Source organism: Leiobunum rupestre, chromosome 9 (assembly GCF_980474605.1).
Source record: "Leiobunum rupestre chromosome 9, qqLeiRupe1.1.hap1, whole genome shotgun sequence".
NCBI lineage: Eukaryota > Metazoa > Arthropoda > Arachnida > Opiliones > Sclerosomatidae > Leiobunum > Leiobunum rupestre.
The window spans coordinates 21,752,869-21,775,132 of record NC_143392.1 but is presented as its reverse complement, the minus strand read 5'-3'; the positions used below and the strand labels follow the sequence as shown (position 1 = coordinate 21,775,132).

Sequence of the window (22,264 nt, the reverse complement as noted above, 5' to 3'; positions counted from 1 at the left end):
GATGACTTAGGCCTAAGGTGGTGTCTGGGTATTAGCCTAGCTGATTATTGTTTTAAACCACTAAGAACTTGTAGCACTATATTTTACGTAAAAACTAAAATCAAAAGTACAACGCGCTTTTTATATAATTTAAAATTTCTACGTTTCAAGCAGCTAGCGCCATCTGATAAAACTTAGAATATTTAAAAATCCATCTTTAATGGTGTTACCACTGTGACAAGATCTGCTTAGCCCTTAGACAAACGATACCATAGTTAAGCAAATCCATTCAGTAGCTGCTCTGAGGGTAGGCAGCCTAGGCGGGGTGGGGGCTACAGCAAAAGCCTACCTGGAATTTGCAAAGCGTCCACAGAATGGAATACGGACAGAATCCCCCAGCAGGACAAAATCCCCCAGAAGGTCACAATCCCCCAGGACAAAATCCCCCCATTCCAATTGATTGTTCGGACAAAATCCCCCCAAATTTCTACCGATTCTAGGATAGGTTAGGTTGGCTGTTTACTTTCGGGTAAGTTGTAACTTATTTTCGGGTAGGTTGTAGCTTACTTTCGGGTAGGTTGTAATATACATTCGGGTAAGTTTTAGTTTAATTTCGGGTAGGTGGTTATTTATTTTCGGTTAGGTATAAGCTCACTTTCGGGATGATTCTTACATTGTAGCATAAATAAGAATAAGTTAATATTGGTTTAAATAATACCAGGTGCGTTAGGCTAGGTACTGTCCTCCAGGTTGCGTTACAGACGGCCCATCGTGATAGCAAGAATGGGGCTGAGGTGGCGACGCGCGCCCCCAGCGCTCGAGTGAAGTGAGTGCGCGGCGCCGTTAGGCGCCAATACGGGGAACACTTACTCTATTTTACTTATATTTAATATACGCATTGTATTGTAAATGGTCTAGGTTGTGGTGGAAATAAAATTAATGCATAGAAATATTAATCTAATTTAAATTTAAAAATTAGGCCAAAACTTTAAAATCATTTTGTCTTTTACTTGGGGGGATTTTTTCTTTTACTGGGGGGATTTTGTCTTAGAAAAGCACATTGGGGGTGATTTTGTCCGGGGGATTATGTCCCGGGGGGATTTTGTCTTAGATCCCCACAGAATTCTCAAAAAGGGGGCCTATTTTCTTTAAATCTATGTTAGTACTCTGGAAACAAATGTTTTACCAGTCAAACTCAGTATATGCACCGATAAAAATCAATAATTTAGGTATTTATTTGAATTCAAAATTGTTTTTTTAATAAAAACGAATAAGATTATAAACCTCTAGATGTTTCAACGGAAACTTCGTCTTGTTTTAATTATAATTGTTGAATTGTAAACATTTAATTTTTACAAGTCATAATTTTGGGTATTTATTTTCAGGTGCGAATTTTGTGCAATCTACATAACATAAACCCAGCATGAAGTTCCGAAATTCATTTCCGAGTTTGCTATTGGCTTTAGCAGCGATGCACTTGGTCAGCGCTCTTCCAAAATCGACGACCGGTAAGCTCTATTTTGGTCTACCAACCCCAGCGCTCGTAAATTTCTTAAGGAACTTTCAAGGGAGCTGTGAGGGGACGGAAGTCGATTCAAAAAGCGCCACTGAAACGTCATCAGAGTGTAACTTTGTAAATGCAGCGAACGTCGACCGAATGACGTATTTTAAATGGATTTCACCCCCCCCCCCCCCCACAGATCTCCCGTGAAAGTCCCTTTAAGGCAGCACCCGGTTAGATGGCGCCACTAACATTGTTAGTACTAGGGGTTTTAAGGCATTTTCACCAATGGGAAAGTTGGTGAAAGGTCACGCTTTTTGATTGCCCAATAGAAAAGAAGGGCAAAGGCCAAAAACCTTTCAAATGCTTTCTTATTGGTGGAAATGGCTTAAGCCTCCTAGTACTTACGTCGTTAGTGGCGCCAGTGTTGCCAGACTTACCATAATTATGGTACAATTCAATAATTCTAGTTAGGAATTTAGAATGTACTAAAATTTCAACAGTGTGCCATATGGTACGCCTTTCATATTTTCAAAAATTCTTATACTACTTACCATATAGACTAATGGCAGTGTTACGTCACACGGCGTCACCCATGCTTTTTAATAATTCATAAAAATTTCGCGCCCCATGGCAAAACCTTATAACCAACAAATTTGTGAAAAATTTGATTTTTACGCATCAGTATTACTAAGGCATGTACAAAAGTACTGTAAAAGTTTCAGGTAAAAGTCAATATTTAACTATTTATGACTTAAAAAATGGTTTTGGATTTTATAATTTTTGCATTAAAACCACGTTAAAATCTTTTAACTTAGGTTTTCAAAAAGTCAAATATCTCAAAATTACGATCGTGTTGGTTAAAAGGTTTTGCTATGGGACAGCCGTACTCTATTGTCAATAATTTTCGAACCCACTAACATTTTGCACTCATGTTTCGCCAATAAGGTTATTAGTCGCCTTTGTTTAAATTAAATCTTGACGATGACAACGCCAATTTTTGGTGGTTTGATCTTTAAAATTAATTATTAATTTAATTTTCGTTTTGAAAACGAAAACATTTGAGAGAGTTTGCCGTTTTCGGTCTATCGAAATCTGGCAGCCTTGCCTGCCTTCCATCCTGTATCTCCATACCGAAAATGGCCGACGATTACGCCGCCGAAAATATTTGACCGTTATTTTGAATTATCGACTAAGACTATTCTCGAAACAGGCCTACATAATGCTAGTGAAATAATTTTGCAAAAATGCAATAACTTTTGAGTTTGTATACCATAATTTCCTTTTCTTTACATCTGGCAAGTTCTAAATTCAGTTATTAATTTAACAAAGTATTACATTTAAAAATAAAATTATATACCAAGAATGTAAAGGCTAGTTTTCACTAGGTCAAAAACGCCGCAACGGTGAGAGTCGACGCAAAAATATTGCATTAAGCCTAACGGACATTTTTCGGGTCGACGCTCATCGTCGTGGCGTTTTTGCCCTAAGGAAAGCCAGCCTTTATGGAAAGTCGGATCACGTTTTGCATATTTAACGCGCACCGTTCCACCCGCCACGCCTTTAGATTCTGACCTTTAGCACCGCACGGACGTGGGCGAAGTCAACATTTAGGAGATTCCAAACGCAATAATTTTCCACTTAATCTTAGTTAGAGTTAGTCGCTAATAGGTGTTTCTATAAAAAAACGGGAGGTTACGTGTTAATGTTTTTCTACGTCGCTGGAATCGATGAAGATTTTGGAATTCGAAGTCCGCGTGCGACACGCGCGTGCCAATAAAGCACTGAAAAGCTTAAGCTTAAGGAGAAAAAACTTTTTATACTTTTAATTTTTTTTATGGTTTTATTTCATGGAAATGAGACAGTACTTTTTAAAATGTCACCCTATTAGCAACCGAAACGAGTCTAGGGGGCGTAGCGGTGCTAGCTTCTCCGCAGTAACGCGTACAGGCCATTTATTTACTTAAAATTCGACCATTGAGTAGAAGTAGAAATATATAATACGGTAATAGTTAGTGTAGGGAGCTGTTGGCTCGATCTCGTGGCATGCAGGGCTTGCCACCACCCTCCTACGCATTGTAACCCGGCCACCTGATTTAAGGGCTTTAAAAGTCGCTTGACGACTTAGGCCTAAGGTGGTGCCTTGGGTATTAGCCTAGCTGATTATTATTATTATTATTATTATTATTATCTTTTATAGATAAATTGCTATTACTATTCTACCATAAGTAACATAATAGAATAAGTATGATAATTCCTATTCTCCCAACGCTAATATTTTAATGATAGACTGTTCCTACCTGGATATATCACTCTATAGCTCCGCGTGCAATTGCTAAGTGTGTGTTACGGGCTCTGCCTTGTAGACGGCTACGTGTGACGGGAGTTTTAGAAATTCTCCGCTAACTTCCCCGTAGCGGCGCTGCTGTCGCGAAAGCCAGTTGCTAGTCAGGTTTTTTTTTCCCCAAGTGATATATCAGGTAGGAACTACTATTATTAATCCAAGGTTTCGCCAATGGCCATATAAATCATAATGTGCCTATGAAATCTCGATTATTTATTATTAGTCTTTGGAACGGTGATAGCTTCTCCGAGGTAGCGTCTGCTACAGACAAATCAAAAAGACATAAGGACGTTTTTTCTTAAATAACCTTATCAACATATAAGCAAACGATGCAAAAATTATATTAAAATGCAAGTATCATTATTTATAAAGTGAAATTTACGAATATCGACGAGGAAAAACTAATAGCGTCTGCTTTAGCCGCTACCTATCTAGGTTTCAATGGAAAACCAAAGGGGGCGTAGCTATAGTTTTCGGTCGCGAATATAAAGAAGAATTAGTAGGTCAACAGTAGAAAATTCAGAGATACGGTTTTCAAAGGCGCGGGAGGGGGGCAGAAAGAGTTTGAATTTTTGGCAGTGAATCAAAGCCGATAGAAAAATAAACGAAGGCGAGCTGCAGAGGCAGAGAGAGAACGCTGGTAAAGTAGAAAAACGGTTCAATCATCGCGTTCTGAGCGTGTTTCTCTTTTTCATTTTCGCCGATCGGGAATAAAAGCGGGTGGAGAGAAGGAAGAAAGGCGGGGTTGCCATGGCAACAGTAAGTGATCGTGGCCGCGTGCCAATGACGTCATATGACGTCTGGTCTACTCGGCTCCGAAGCCGAACTTCGACTCTTAAGTCATACCGATAGACTGTACCCGTTCGATAGCTTTCCTTGAGCTGTCCGATGAGTCATAGTTGGGCCGTATACCAGACGACTCCCGGGATTTTACGAAACTACAAAGGCCAGCGAATTACGTCACCCGCTTTCGATACACGCGCGGGATAGCTGTCGTAGCGACGTGGATTACCTGATTGCGTTGATAAAGGCCAGGATAATGTCAATTCCGTCTTAGACTTACCACCAAGTGATACGTGACGGGAATATATATATATGTCTGGGGACCTAATCTTTCGGACACTATTGTGTCGATTAATATGTACATAAAGAGAAAACCTTCCTGGAAATTGGATTTCTTTTTGTTTTAGCTAAATACACGTTTCGATCGATGGCTATTTCACCTAAATACAACGCCATAGAAGTGACTTTATGATATTAACAAAGTTTATATATATATATATAAACTTTGTTAATATCATAAAGTCACTTCTATGGCCTTGTATATATAGAGCATAGCGCCGAACCAATTTTCAATGGCGGTGGCGGGAACGATAATTAGTTCGGCGGCGGCGTGGAGCGCCGATTTGAAGAAAATAATCGGCGGCGTTGAAAAAAATCGGCGGCGGCGGCGCCTAAGGGGAAAAACTGCCCCCCCCCTCAGAAATAGCGCCAGCCTTTTAATAGACCGCTAGAACTTAAATTGTTAAACACATATAAAAAATACATGTTTAATAGAATGTATTTTATTAAAATAGGAACCACTTGTTTCCAAAACAAAGAAGAGGTAACTTTGGTTACATACTATCAGATGTAACTTATTTAATCATAAGTGTGCCTGAATGAATTTTTTTGCAAGGATATGACGTTATTGACGTCACTTCCCAGTCGATGACGGTTTTATCGTCATCAAAACTAGTTCTCGCGTAGGGGGGAAGGAAGTTAAAACCAGTTTTACGCGACGTTAGTGCTGTATTTTCTTTGGTGGGTGTCAAAGACTATATAAAGTTACGCGTAGCTTTATATAGCCTTTGGTGGCTGTGAAACAAGGTCTCATTTAAATTTTAATACAGATATGTTAAACAGAGGCACACTTATGAGTAACTATGTCACATATGATACTATTAAACTAAAACATTTACGCTAGTAATAACAATACTGTACTAATTTACTACCATTTCACTAGTATTATTATCTATACACTCTTTTTAGAAACTTTTGCTGGGCGCCGCCATTATCGTACAGACAACCAACGAGCCAGCCCTCTACCGCAGAAATTTCATCCCCCCAAATCCGGTTTTTCCCCGCGCATTTAAGTCTATTATCACAAATTATTTTATCTTTGTACCAAAGGAATTTTTAAAATGTAATAGAATAGTTATTGCTGAATGCAGCCAATGCAGCTGATACGTTTCTGTACTTATTACAAAATACGAGGCGAGGCAACTCCAAAGCCGTTTTCATTTCTCTCTCTCCTATCCCAGCTATCTGCTGCAGAAAATCTTGGTGCGCGCGGTGCAGTGGTGCCAGATCTTTTGGAAATTATTAATTATTTTTCATTTTATAACGCTAGTACGGTCCACCCAACAGCCTAGGAATCGTAGCACTACCAAAAGAAAAATCTATGTAGTTTAGATCTCAAAACTTAATTATTATACTTTAATAATGGAAATTAATTCGGTGGCGAAATGAAAATGTTTCGGCGGCGGCGGCGGCGTTTCGGCGTTATCTAAATAATCGGCGGCGGCGGCGTTTGATCGGCGGCGCTATCCTCTATGTATATATATATATATATAAAATTATTCTAAAACCAATCTTACAGAAATCAGGTTCAATTCATTATCCTTCAATTTCTCTTCTTCTGATTGGTCAAATTTAGTCAAATCTAAGTTATTTGAACTAGTAATAAGGCGAGCAACAACTTTCTCATTATAATAAAAAACCGTAAGCCCAACGGTTTTTTAATGACCTTGGAGACATGGTTTAATGTCATTCAATTTTACACTAGTAATTTTGTAAATGTCCCCCTGCACGAGGAATGTTTTATAGAAATTTTAAATTTTTCAAAAATAACGTTTTTCAGTTATTTATCAATTTTCGTTTTTAGTGGACACCCTGTATATACATGTATCTCTCTTACGAGAGCAAAATCAAAATACCCTAAATCGATACTTCTTTCATGAGAGATAGTTATAGACTTCTGGTACTAATGATAGTAAATTGCTTTTTAATGGACATCCTTCTAAATCTATAGATTTGTTTACAAAATGACCAAGAATTTTCATTAAATTATACGAAGGATTTATTAAGAGCGTTCATATTGATACAATATTTTGGATATTGCCTTTTTGATTTGTTTATATTTATCATCAAAAATTATTTAACAATTTTAATCCATTAAACTTTATTCTTGAATAGTTTCAACATAAAAGTGGTTTTTCGAAGCACTCGTATTGATTTCGAGCTAATATTAGCTAGTCTTAATATATAGTTAATTTTTCAACGATTTTGAATGTTCTGCATAAAATTTTTAAGTTAGAGTAAAACAAAGTAGCAAAATTGTTTGCCTAAAACAAGAATTAGTTTAGCGACATGGGCCCCTAGGCTACATGGGCTCCTAGGCTACAAGGGATCCTAGGCTATCCGGGCCGTTAGGCTACCCGGGCCCCTAAATGACACTGGCCCCTAAGATAGACGGGCCACTAGGCTACACGGGCCCCTAGGATACACGGGAAACTAGAATACCCGGGCTCCTAGGCTACCCGAGCCATTAAGCTACAAGACCTCCTAGGCTACAAGCAGTGTTCCTAAAATGTCACTTTTTTCGAATATAGGCCATGTCACTGGTAAATAGTGACAAGTAATGGCAAATTTGACCAATAATGGCATATAGTGACAAATAATGGCATATAATGACAAAAAGGGGAAAAAATAATTTTGTACTGTTAGAACACTTAATTTGCTATAACGTTTAGCAATGAATAAAATAAAAATATTTAATTGTGCTTTACAAATGTTTCAAAATAGCCAAACATTTTATATATTTATGTGAAAAATATAAAAAATAGCCAAATGGTATTTCATACGAAAAATCTATTAGTATTTTTACTTTTTCTAATATTTGCGACTATATGTCAATTTGTCACTAAAATCATTATTTACCATGACAATTTTTGCCACAATAAATGTCAGGTGGTATTTACCACCCCGGAACACTGGCTACAAGGGATACTAGGCTGTTCAGGCCCTTAGGCTACCCAGGCCCCTAAGCTACACGGGCTACTAAGATAGACGGGCCACTAGGCTACACGTTCTCTTAGGCTACACTTGCTCCTAGGCTACACGGGCTCCTAAGATAGACGGGCCACTAGGCTACACGTTCTCTTAGGCTACACTTGCTCCTAGGCTACACGGGCTCCTAAGATAGACGGGTCACTAGGCTACACGTTCTCTTAGGCTACACTTGCTCCTAGGCTACACGGGCTCCTAAGATAGACGGGCCACTAGGCTACACGTTCTCTTAGGCTACACTTGGTCCTAGGCTACACGGGCTCTTAAAATATACGGACCACTAGGCTACACGGGTCCCGGTAATTTGAACCGGCTTCCCCCCTCTCTGGTCGGCCCTGTGTGCCTTCTCAGTTCACAATAGGCGCAGTTTCCCCCCACAAATCGTGGAAGGATACACCGTATGATGTCTCAAACCATACAGCATCAGTGGCGGCGCCAGGAATTTTCGCGAGGGTAGGCAAACCAAATAAATGGGCCCCCGACCCGGGACCCCCCTTTTCTCAACGAAATGCTTCAATAAAATCTAGGAGACGAGTATTATATTCCTAGATAAAATAAAGTAGTGATGTACATCACGAACACAAAAAGTTCTAACAACAGTAAAACGAGTCCAAATATAACAGAACTGGTTTTATTTACTAGGAGATACCTAAAAAATTTGTAAATACATTATCGACAATTGTTTCATTGTTATTTATAAATAATTTTATCTCTTTCGACAATTTAGACCCTTTCTAGATCAATTTGGGGCCCCTCAAAATTTTAAGGTAGGCAGTGGCCTACCTGGCCTACCCCCTAGCGCCGCCACTGTACAGCATTACTTTTCCTTTTAAAATTTCACTGCCTGGGCTTTTTTATTCATAAGAGGTAATTCGCCCCGAAACATAATTTGAACAACAACGGGAACCCGGACCACGAAAGTACTTATTTCAAGTGAATAACATTAGCAGACTAGATAAATGGCTACTGCTCTCGTAAGAAATATATTACATGCTTTTGGCGATACGTTTTTTGTGACACAAAGTTTTACAAAGTTTCCGCGAAATGATGATTTATAAAATATGCAGAACCAAAATAATGAAATTCCTGAACTTTTCCGAGAATGAGCATTTTTACAGTTGACGCGATGAAGGCTGCGTTTGGTAATTTCTCGGACTAGATATTCCCTGGACAGATTCTAAATAAAAGTTTACACTCGCGGCGGAGTGAATTTAGAACGTATGAGATGAGAGAATCAACGGGATGGGAAATACGAGAGAATGAGTTCTCTATCAGCGATGTTCCTGTAAATTGAGAGACAGAAAAACTCCCGAACTCATTCATTTTAAACTTCGCTTTGAAAATAAAACCTGCCGACGGAAATAATGGACTTTGCGCGAAACTATACGCCATAAAAGGAGGATAAACTAAAGCTTAAAACAAGAAATCGCGTTCGATTTAATATGGTCCATATCATACTTCAAATTTATCGATTTTTATATTTCTTACATCAGATTTCACACTTTATCTAAGTACTTTCCAGCAAGTGTTCAGGATATTGATGAATACCCTACTCATGTTCTGTCAAAAAGAAATACTAAAGATATTTCCGAGTTGTTTCTATATAGACAAAGTGGTTGCGAGAACAGTATTTTTAATAGAAGTAAATTCGCAGTACATGGCGTACTGTTGACAAAATATCAAACTACAAAATAATAAAAGAATGCCTGTCGTTTTGATAAAGGGGTTTATTTTTGGAATATTTTAGATTCATAATGGCAAACTACAAAATAATAAAAGAATACTTGTATCAAGAGTCGTTTTTATAAAGGTGTTTATTTTGGAATATTTTAGATTAATAATAACAATAATTTAAATATTACCAGAAGTGTATAATATATATCTTACGAGAGAAGTATTCCCACTGATATTTTGAAAGGTTTTTACGAAGAAAACACAGTGCGAAAAGAAATTCATCATATAGCGAGTTTTTAATACTATTAATTGCTTTTATGTATCGGATAAACCATTTAAATAAAGGAGCCCCATAAAGTCTCAATAGAGCTTTAAATTTTTTTTGAAGTGTCTAAAGAAATTTTTGTACGGGTGGTGTTAAAAATGAACAGGCTACGTTTCATTACATTCAGCGGCTCAGTGCGCACAAAAGTACAAAATATAAACATTATAATTATTAAGGGAATGTTAATTAGTTTTAACATGTATTATCATAAGTATTATAAGATTATTGAGAGCTTTGCCTAACATCATTGTTATTTTAAAAATATTATCTATATTTATATTATATCAGATATTATCAAAAGCCTATCATAAGGTCCCCATAAGCAAAGGTCTAGGCCAAATTTTTGACTATCACATACCCGTTATTAAGAGGTAGGCAGTGCCGTAACTAGGCAGGTGCGACAGGTGCGGCCGCACAGGGCCCAGAAGCTAAGGGGGCCCCATAAACGAGGTTAAAAACCAATATGTAAAATTATTTTTTCGAAGCTGTGGTGGCACCGAGATTATTTGGAAATAAAATCTTCATATGGTAAGTCACCGTCTACATTTCAATTTCTTTGCCCATTAGAAAAATTTGGTATCTTCCCATTGCGCCGAATCCCATTCGACCGAATTCCGCCAATGTTTTTGATGAAATTAGCCCAAAGGCGGGTTTTGTATTTTTCTAATCGACCGACGCAATATTCACAATTGAGCGACCGCAAAAAAAATTGTTATTCTTTTTACTCCTTTTGATTTTTTATGGAAGCGTTTTAAAATATTTTTAAGTATGTTAGGTTAGGTTAGGTTAGGTTAGGTAACACTGCATGCTGTTCTGACAGATGCTGAAACGGATAAAACCGAATCCTAAACCCGGAGAAGTGAGGGTTTTTCGGTCGAATGGGACAATCCCATTAGACCGAATCCTAAATCCGCCAAAGTGCGGCGTTTTCGGTCGAATGGGATTGGGTTCGGTCGAATGGTATTTGGTGCAGTGGAACAGATTAAAAATTTCAATTATTTTAAGGGAATTTAATAGTTTTAAAATGCTTGTTTAATGTTTTGACCGCCTTTTAAATTACAAATTAAGCCGTCACTGAAAATAAACTGGACCCGTTAGGGCCTTATAGTAGCAGGAAATGAAGCTTAATGTTTTGAGATAAAATTGAAAGTTCAAACATGGTCAAATATTTGAAAGAGAATATAACCTCAACGCGTTATTTATGAAATATCCCTTACAATTAGCAAGAATTCACGAAGAAGCGGCAAAATATCTAAACCCATACGAGGAAGCAGGCAATGTTGGAAATGTTGGTGTTCCACACCAAATACCGGAGATTATATTCCCTTTAAAGCGATCAATTTCATATCATGAAATTTACGACTCACAATGTTCTGGTAACACAGCAAATTCAGCTCTGCACTAGACATAATTAAGCCCTTGATTCAATTAAACTTCTCTTGATCGTCCTATTTTTTACTGTTTTGTGAACTACCGGTGCCCGGGTATCCAATTGATTTGTTAGGACAGACCCAGGCAGTAATGTAGCTACGGTACAGCAGGCCCTTTAAGTTAGGGGGCCCTTATTATTTCAGGTGTATTAAGGGTGAGGAGAGAGTGCCCAAAAGCTGTAGGTACGCAACTATGCCTACGAGCCGATTTCCGAGAGTAAAATTATGTTTGATATAATAATAATAATCAGCTAGGTTAATACCCAACGCCCCACCTAGGCCAAAGTCATCAAGCGACTTTTGAAGTCGTAAATTCAGGTGGCCGGGTTACAATGCGTAGGAGGTTGGTGGCAAGCCACGCGATCGAGCCAACAGCTCCCTACACTAACTATTACCGCTAACCTCAACAAGTTTTTACTGAAGGGAAAACCGATGAACTCGAGGGAAAACCCCTTAAACCAGAGGGGAGATAACTTGCAAAGTCAACGCAGAAGTAGTTGTTCCGAGTTTTCACCCAGTGCCACAAGCTGGGATCGAACCCGGCTCCTCTTGCTGCGACGCTAAAGTTCTAACCACTCCGCCACCCCACCTAGTGAAAAACTGTGAAATAATTGAAATTTCGCCTATTCATAACTAAATCCGTGAAATTATATTTCTACACGGCTAAAATTTCAATGAATTTTAAGGGGAAAATTCGGAAATTGTCTTCCCCCTTTTCGTAAAACGTTCAGCGTAAAGGTTCGTCCAATGAAATTTGTACACAACACTGCGTTAGCGTGATTAAAGGCAAGCTGCGTTCTCCTTGTGTTGGTTGCTCCTAGGTTGCAGGGTGTCCTAATAATCATGATTTCAAATTTAATAATATATTAATAATTTTAATTTTTTGTACAGCCAAAGCTGAAGATTTGATTTTAACTATATTTAATCATGATTTTAGTCATGCGAAGGTGTCCTAATAGTCAAGAAAGTGATCTGCTCCTCGGGTTTCCTTTTGGGAAAGTACGAAAATACTCAAGAGGAATTTTTAACCAGATTTTTGTAAACGTCGGTGTGGTCGGTGTGGCCCTTATAAATCAATTATGAATATTATTTAAGCCTAACACCTCGCTCGCTTCGCTCGCTCGGCCAATAAATTTCAAATATTTACTAAATTCAGTAAATATCCAAAAAGGGCAATGAAATTAGTAAATATCTCGAAATATCCTATATAATTTGAATTTATAGACGCCAAATGACCTGGAGCTCGGTTACAAATTACATTACAATTTCATATGTGTATGCATAGAACCACCATTATTCTCACCGTCGAAAATCACGCTCACAAACTTGTACCATAAAATTTCAATCTTAATTATTTTCCATGCACAATTCGTTCTTAGTTATTTACCTAAAAAATAAGGGGCCCAAAAATTGAACTTTTCACAGGGCCCAAGAAGAGCTAGTTACATCACTGGAGGTAGGTATTCAAAATCTGCACCTCCTAGAGGTTCTCAACTATGCATATCCCCAAATGAATTTCTCTCGTTGCATGATGAATGCGCACAAGCCGTGCGCGAACGTTTTTAAACTTAGAACCACGCGGGAGAAAACTTTGCCGCGAGCCCTAGCACCGTAGCCAAGGCTTATTCCCAATTTTATCGCTTTGAAACTTAAATTTAACACTTATCTTTGCAAAATGGCTTTTAGAAATAAGAGAATTGGTTTCTGAAGGTATTAATTTTTCAAATTTGAGATTTAAACGCGTTTTGTGTGGCATTTATCAACCCGAGCGTGGCTGCTCTACCAAGTAAGATAATACTTTAGATGTAGACATTTTGAAAATGAAGATGGTGCTACTGCCCTATCGCCGTACGTTAATTTTCTTATCTCCAGGACAACGCCGTTAACATGGGCTCCTATGGTAGACCTTTGCTTATGGGGACATTATGATAGGATTATGATATTATAAATAGACAGGTTAAACCACCCCTCAAACCATGTGGGTAAAACTTGTAAAGCTACGTCTAATCTCCTACAAGTTTCCGCTACACACGTTTTTGAGAGGTGGATTAACCTGTCTCATATTAGTACCTTTGAAAAATGCTAATTCCAAATTTTTTCCAACTTTTTATTAAATGTTCGCCTCTCCTTGAACACCGGTGTATTGTAAGTGGAACACTTCTACAGGGGCTAGTAGATCACAAATAGGCTTAAACTAACACGGTGATCATTTTTTGTTATTTGTTTACAATACTTATTTCCATAAAATCCTCCCCGATGGTCTTGCCCTTCAGCTGAACGTTGCTGCCAGAACTTTGACCAATAGCTTTGGCAGTACAATGAATAACTGGTTTTAAGTTCAGTCGTGGTACCACGAACTCTATATTTGACTTTGATGGGGAGTTTATGGAAACACTGTTCAAAGAGATTTATACCAAGGATTTAGTTGAATTTCAATTTTGGTGAATTCAATTTTAATGGTGGAAGTGACGAGATATGTTTAACAGCTGATGCGAAACGTTACTACACTTTGATCTTAGCCAAATTATTAATATTATATTTTGAACAACGAAATATCTACTCTTAACAAATAAATGGGGTGGCGGAGTGGTTATCACTTTCGCCTCACAGCAAGAAGGACCGGGTTCGATCCCAGCTTGTGGCACTGTGTAAAAACTCGGAACAACTCCTTCTGCGTTGATTTTGCATGTTCTCTCCCCACTGGTTTAAGGGGTTTTCCCTCGAGCCCTTCGGTTTCCCATTATATAAAAACTTGTTGAGGTTAACGGTAATAGTTAGTGTAGCGTGGCACCACCCTCCTACGCCTTGTAACCTGGCCACCTGAATTAATGGCTTTAAAAGTCGCTTCATGACTTAGGCCTAAGGTGGTGCCTTGGGTATTAGCCTAGCTGATTATTATTATTATTAAATGTTTTATATAAATTTTGAAGAGTATGTTACAATACAGCGTTAGATAACCAAAAACCATTTCAAGACTAGTTGGTCTCATAATTAAATATGACAAGACAGACATATTCTTCGCTCTCGTAAGCCGCACTTCGACAAAGCGTATCGAAAGTTCACAGTGGCACCCGCAAAAGTGCGCTTTGAAAGGAATTTTAGACAAGGGACTTTGGAGTGTACGAAGAGAGAGAGAGAGAGAGTGAGAGACAGCCCAGGGACCATCCTCGGAACCGCACACAAGCACGGCACCTCGATGGCTTCGCGTCCAACACATCGACCCCTCTATTATTCGTAAAAATAAAAATCTGACGAGCGCACATACAGTCGTGGCGGAACGCTGTCGGAATACTCAGCTACGAGTTGTCCCGCGATATTAAACAAGTTGTCAAGAGGGAAAATATAGGCCGTCGCTTATGTCGCCATCTACATTCGGGAAACCGAACATTTGGCTAGGTAAGCACACTCGTAATATTTTCATATCAATTTAATTTAATTAATTGACTATTACTTAATATTATTATTGTTATTATTATTGTTTTAATCATTTATTTCTTAATTATTGTTTTAATAATTTCTTTCTTAATTATTGATTTAATAATTTATTTCTTAATTATTGATTTAATAATTTATTTCTTAGTTATTGATATAATATTAATTTAAATATTAATTATTGATATAATATTAATTTAAATATTAATTATTGATATAAGATTAATTTAAATATTAATTATTGATTTCATTTTAATTTAACGAGGAAGATTTTTCCTCCGCTTATGCTGAAGATGGCGCTACACAACATTAAGCGGTTTCCTTACTTCTATTTATCACGCTCCGGGACACGTTCCAATTAGCACGAAACAACGTGCGTGCCTCGCGCGCCGTTATAAATAGAAGCGGGAAAGCCCCTAATGTCGCGTAGCGCCATTTTCAGCAAAGACGGAGAAAAATCTTTAACATTCTAAAATTATGCTTTTCAATTACGCCCTAGATAGAAAACTCCATATTCCTAGAACAAACAACGACGAAGCGAAAAGACCTCAATATAATATCCCTCTATACCCAGGGTCGTTCTACCTTTGGCAACGGAGTCAATCAAAACTAAATTTATCGAATTTATCCCTTTATCAAAATATAATTCCTGTGGAAACGTAGATGGCGCCAGCATAAAAAGCTGTTTGCGAGAGAGAAGCTCGTCTTTCGTTTCTCCCTGAAATTTGACGGCAGAATTCTATTTTTGTCGCCTACAAAAAGAAGAAGATTAAAGAGCCTCGATGAACGAGCCGCTGTTTTTACCGTGAAACTTAATTTTCGCCGCCCAAGAATTTTTTTCTGAGGCTTGCATATAAATAGAGCCAAGGCTTAAGTTATGTTTTAGTTAGTCGAGGCGAGAGAATCGGAGGCGGAGTCTCGGAAACTTTCGATAAATCCTTCGGGTTTTACCTGAACGCTAGTTGAGTAACTTTTTTCCCCTGAGTGCCCGATTAAAACGATAAACAAGATGAGCTAGCCATCATGGAAACTACGCTTTTAGAAAATATGAGGGAAAGGAATCGAATTTTGCACGTTTCTGACCAAAACTGCACGGATCAAAGTTGCGTATATCAATATAAATAAAGGCACTAGTCACGGCATTTGACTACTAAAATAAATGCTCTGACTAATAAAATTTATCGAAATCTGGGGCTCCCTAGTCAATTCATAAATAATGGTGAATATGGCGTATCATAAATTCATCATTCATCAATTCCATTTTATTTAAAAAAAAAACACATCATGTAACTCAAGTGATAATACACTCCTATTTTAATTCAGAAGGGTAGAGCAAAATGTTGGCTTTCCTTCTTGTTTTTATACCCCCTTTTTACCCCCACTAGTCAGTGACTACTAAAATAAATTAAGGTAGGAGGCTCACTAGTCAGGCTGACTACTAAAAACAAGCAATGCCCATGACCTGAATTTTGCATAACCTATCAGAGTTTTACAAATGAACGACGGCTACAAGGGTATGGATTTCATAAGCTTGCTTTAATATAGATAAAAGGATTAGGTAAAAAACTGAGTTGCCGTTGATAATCTCGTTAAAGAATAAAGAGAGCATTTCAATATAGAAAGTATTTCTAAGCCTTTTTTTATATAGGACATTTTGCAATTTTTAAATTAAAATTAAAACTAAAACATTAATATTTAAAAGTACAGTATTCAACATCATTTGATGAATGTAAAATTAAATATAATCAAAAATGAAGTACATTTGTATAAAACCTCAATTATGTAATTTTACACGAAAACGGTTAAGCCTTTAAAACAATCATTTTGGCGAAATTATGTAGTTTCTTACAAACTACATCTGAAAGCACTCTTTTTGCATTTTCCTTTTGACTATACTCGAGCACTCAAGATTGCCTTGATCAACATTTCATGTTGTATTTGCGTGCTGAATTCTGCTCGGATAAATTTTCGAGTGGTCCATCTGGAGCACTCTAAGATCGCTTGGGACCGATTTGCGGAGATCATCCTTGGAGCCCGGTCATTGGGAGCAATTTTCCGAGTGCTCCTTTTCAACTGACTTGGGCCTAAGGTTATTATTATTATTATCTTGCAAGAACGTTGGCCTCAGATTTTCATGCTCAACGTTCTTGTAAGATGGCGCTACTACGCTTAAGCGGACCCGATGATTGCCTTATGGGTAAACAAATTATTAGGTGTAATACGGACGATATGGTTTAGTTTATGACCTATCACTTTTATACGATAAATATCTGGGACATTGCCCTTTTATTTAATTCTCTTTAAAGGCATTTATATGGCGCCATCTTTTATTACGCGTGGAAATAAGGAAATAAAGCCAGTGCCTTAATGGCTCTGAGCCGCTCGGAATAGGAGGTCAAAGGACGTTTTAAAAGTTCAAAAAAAGAACTATAAAATAACGACGCCATCTACCGGGTTTATTTTGCTAGAGAAGCTTAAGTTCGGTTACAAAAGTCACGAATCAAAAAGTTATTCGCGGAAATGGGCTCGAAAATGTTACGATTTTCGATGTTAAATAAATTTATTTTGTTGCGAAATTCCTTGGGCACTTTAGTCACACAATTTCATATTCGAATCGAAAAACAAATTGCGTAAATATTTCATCATGACACTTGAGTAAATTTGTCACTGCATTCTGACACTTGAGTAAATTTGTCACTGCATTCTGACACTTGAGTAAATTTGTCACTGCATTCTGACACTTGAGTAAACTCGTCAGTGCATTCTGACACTTGAGTAAACTCGTCAGTGCATTCTGACACTTGAGTAAACTCGTCAGTGCATTCTGACACTTGGGTAAATTCGTCACTGCATTCTGACACTTGGGTAAATTCGTCACTGCATTCTGACACTTGGGTAAATTCGTCAGTGGATTCTGACACTTGGGTAAATTCGTCACTGCATTCTGACACTTGGGTAAATTCGTCAGTGGATTCTGACACTTGGGTAAATTCGTCAGTGGATTCTGACACTTGGGTAAATTCGTCAGTGGATTCTGACACTTGGGTAAATTCGTCAGTGGATTCTGACACTTGGGTAAATTCGTCACTGCATTCTGACACTTGGGTAAATTCGTCAGTGGATTCTGACACTTGGGTAAATTCGTCACTACATTCTGACACTTGAGTAAACTCGTCAGTGCATTCTGACACTTGAGTAAACTCGTCAGTGCATTCTGACACTTGGGTAAATTCGTCACTGCATTCTGACACTTGAGTAAATTCGTCACTACATTCTGACACTTGAGTAAATTCGTCACTACATTCTGACACTTGGGTAAATTTGTCACTGCATTCTGACACTTGGGTAAATTCGTCAGTGGATTCTGACACTTGGGTAAATTCGTCAGTGCATTCTGACACTTGGGTAAATTCGTCACTGCATTCTGACACTTGGGTAAATTCGTCACTGCATTCTGACACTTGAGTAAATTCGTCACTACATTCTGACACTTGAGTAAACTCGTCAGTGCATTCTGACACTTGGGTAAATTCGTCACTGCATTCTGACACTTGGGTAAATTCGTCAGTGGATTCTGACACTTGGGTAAATTCGTCACTGCATTCTGACACTTGGGTAAATTCGTCAGTGGATTCTGACACTTGGGTAAATTCGTCAGTGGATTCTGACACTTGGGTAAATTCGTCAGTGGATTCTGACACTTGGGTAAATTCGTCACTGCATTCTGACACTTGGGTAAATTCGTCAGTGGATTCTGACACTTGGGTAAATTCGTCACTGCATTCTGACACTTGAGTAAACTCGTCAGTGCATTCTGACACTTGGGTAAATTCGTCACTGCATTCTGACACTTGGGTAAATTCGTCACTGCATTCTGACACTTGAGTAAATTCGTCACTACATTCTGACACTTGAGTAAATTCGTCACTACATTCTGACACTTGGGTAAATTTGTCACTGCATTCTGACACTTGGGTAAATTCGTCAGTGGATTCTGACACTTGGGTAAATTCGTCAGTGCATTCTGACACTTGGGTAAATTCGTCACTGCATTCTGACACTTGGGTAAATTCGTCACTGCATTCTGACACTTGAGTAAATTCGTCACTACATTCTGACACTTGAGTAAACTCGTCAGTGCATTCTGACACTTGGGTAAATTCGTCACTGCATTCTGACACTTGGGTAAATTCGTCAGTGGATTCTGACACTTGGGTAAATTCGTCACTGCATTCTGACACTTGGGTAAATTCGTCAGTGGATTCTGACACTTGGGTAAATTCGTCAGTGGATTCTGACACTTGGGTAAATTCGTCAGTGGATTCTGACACTTGGGTAAATTCGTCAGTGGATTCTGACACTTGGGTAAATTCGTCACTGCATTCTGACACTTGGGTAAATTCGTCAGTGGATTCTGACACTTGGGTAAATTCGTCACTACATTCTGACACTTGAGTAAACTCGTCAGTGCATTCTGACACTTGAGTAAACTCGTCAGTGCATTCTGACACTTGGGTAAATTCGTCACTGCATTCTGACACTTGAGTAAATTCGTCACTACATTCTGACACTTGAGTAAACTCGTCAGTGGATTCTGACACTTGGGTAAATTCGTCACTGCATTCTGACACTTGGGTAAATTCGTCACTGCATTCTGACACTTGGGTAAATTCGTCAGTGCATTCTTACACTTGGGTAAATTCGTCACTGCATTCTGACACTTGGGTAAATTCGTCACTGCATTCTGACACTTGAGTAAATTCGTCACTACATTCTGACACTTGAGTAAACTCGTCAGTGCATTCTGACACTTGGGTAAATTCGTCACTGCATTCTGACACTTGGGTAAATTCGTCAGTGGATTCTGACACTTGGGTAAATTCGTCACTACATTCCGTCACTTCCGTATAGGCTTACGTCAACATTCTAACACTTGAATCAATTTGTCATAACCGGATATTTTTACTCCTCACTTATACATGCTTGCTACGTTCTTAGGGATTTAAATACATTGTTGGTGGCAACTAACTGTAAGAGCAACAAACACAGCACCCCACACAAGGAGAACGCAACCCGTCAAAAGTCGTGCACTTTTCTTGCGTACAATTTTCATTGGTTAGACGCTTTAGCACTTGCTGTCGTCGGAAGGGGAAAATTCGGAAACTGTCTCCCCCCTTTCCGTAAAAAGCTCAGCGTAAAGGCTAGTCCAATGAAATTTGTACACTTTAAAGGCTAGCTGCGTTCTCCTTCTGTGGGGTGCTGCGTGTTTGTTAAGGATAATGACTACGTTGAGACAATTCACGTGCACCGCAGTCTACTTTCCCCTCGTCACGAGACGGGGGAGGAGAAAACGTCACCGGCGTGCGCTTCTATAGCGTCAGAAGCCGACTATGGCAGGAAAAACTTTTAACAATAAGAAAATTGTCGATTAACTAACTAATGATAATACTTAATTTGATTGGCCGCGCCACGTACGCCAGAATTCAGAAGCTAGATCATACCTGTTTTTAGACAGGGGGTTACGAGTATAAACAAATAAAAAACAACGATATTCGATTTGTGATAGAAAATATGTATCAAGTAAATCCAAAAGTAAATGAACAGAAGTTATCAAACTGCTATACTCCACATGTTGGAGGCGTTTTCCTTATGAAGTTACATTTTGACCTCGAATTGGAAATTTTGCGCGCTCCTAGGCCGAAAAAAAAACTTTTTGTTCATATAAAACTATTTTTTAAATATAGAAATAGCTATACCCACAATTCAAAATTGCAATTTATCGTGTCAAAGACTAGGATGGAAATTACCTTTTATTTAACTCGATTTTCTCATCATTCTCATAAGGAAAACGCCCTCCGATTCTGAGCGCTATTTCGATAACTTCGGTTCATTTACTTCCGGTAAAATGAAAAGAAACATATTTGGATATGCTCTTGCAAACTTTTTAATGAAAAATTAGAATAAAATGGTATGACAGTGCACCGAACCGTCTTTTACAATGATTTTATCATATACACTACTGTTATGATAGATAACGTAGTTAATATCGGCCACGAATAGCCGAAATATCGTCTGTACCCATATCGGTGCATCCCTAGAACTAATGTGATCCCAGGCTGATTTGGCTTTGTTACGTGGAAGGAGTTTACTCTCTCGAGCGTGAAGGGGTCATGTTTTAGGGAACCAATTAGATTCCGGGTCAATTGATTGAGGGGTTAAGATTATGATCGTTCTGGTAGCTAACGACTAAAAATTGTCTCAACATAGTCGTTCTCCTTAAATATCAACATAAGTCTATAATATTGTTACATAAGTATGTCACTTTGGGCAATATTTTACGGAGAGCTATTCACGAAGTGACATCATCACAAAAAGAAAACCGCCTCCTAGCGAGGCGCTGTCAAAGGCTACGTGAGACGCGGGAGCGAGCGGACGCAAAACGGTAAAAACGAAGCCCGTTATAGCGTATCTCTCGTGAATAGCTCTCACAAGGAGACTACCCGAGGTGTTTATCTCCGATTTGGTTCAAACTCGGGTGGTAAGTAGACCTTCATGTAACTTGAAAATCCCTAAAAGGGTGGACAAGAATGGGCTTTCGTTTAGCCATGGCACCCAAAAATGTTTTTCACAACTTAAAAACTGATTACTCGTATTTACCCAATATATGTATATTTACTCATATTTACCAAAATTGACGTATATTGGTCCAAATGTACCAGATTTAGCCATGATCTGAATTATGTATCTAATTGATGAACCTTTTTTAATTTTTTGAAAAATATTGTTAGTGGGGACCCTTAAAATCTTCGATTTTCCCATGTTAATTTTCATAGAGAAAATCAGTTTTTAAGTTACGAAAACCATTTTTGGTTGCCATGGCAAAACGAAAGCCCATTCTTGTCCACCCTTTTAGGGGTTTTCAAGCTACATGAAGAGACATAACTTGTTAATTAAAGCGGGAGAAGATGAAATCGAAGAATAATTTCCGTATTGTTTCCCTTTTTGGCAGGCGGGCAGGTGAAAGGTAAGGAAGACGACCCGTTGAAAGGGCTACGCGACAGTAGCGCCACGGAGGATCGAGAAGAGGAGGCGCTGAAGGAGGCAGCCGCCGCTTCTTCCCGGCAGAGGGAGCGCAATGCCCTCTCCAAGAAAGCCACAGCCTGGAAAGAGAACGACACCCCTGATCGAAGCTCCGATAATAACCACGAGGTACCTTCCCAATTTATTCGGAGCTCCGATAATAACCACGAGGTACCTTCCCAATTTATTCGGAGCTCCGATAATAACCACGAGGTACCTTCCCAATTTATTCGGAGCTCCGATAATAACCACGAGGTACCTTCCCAATTTATTCGGAGCTCCGATAATAACCACGAGGTACCTTCCCAATTTATTCGGAGCTCCGATAATAACCACGAGGTACCTTCCCAATTTATTCGGAGCTCCGATAATAACCACGAGGTACCTTC

The 22,264-nt window shown here is 38.6% G+C and overlaps 2 protein-coding genes across 2 annotated transcripts in view; one reads left to right on the top strand and one right to left on the bottom strand.

Moving 5' to 3' along the window:
• The window catches only part of LOC149926841 (uncharacterized), a 293,606-nt gene that overhangs the window by 88,498 nt on the left and 182,844 nt on the right, over positions 1-22,264 (bottom strand). The gene's annotated exons all lie outside the window — the stretch shown is intronic.
• Positions 1-22,264, top strand: part of LOC149926846 (uncharacterized) — a 41,281-nt gene that overhangs the window by 11,226 nt on the left and 7,791 nt on the right. The window contains exons 2-3 of the mRNA XM_090158380.1: positions 1,365-1,487; positions 21,805-22,004. Coding sequence (XP_090014506.1) covers positions 1,403-1,487; positions 21,805-22,004 — 285 coding nt within the window. The 5' untranslated portion in view covers positions 1,365-1,402. The remainder of the gene's footprint in view (positions 1-1,364; positions 1,488-21,804; positions 22,005-22,264) is intronic.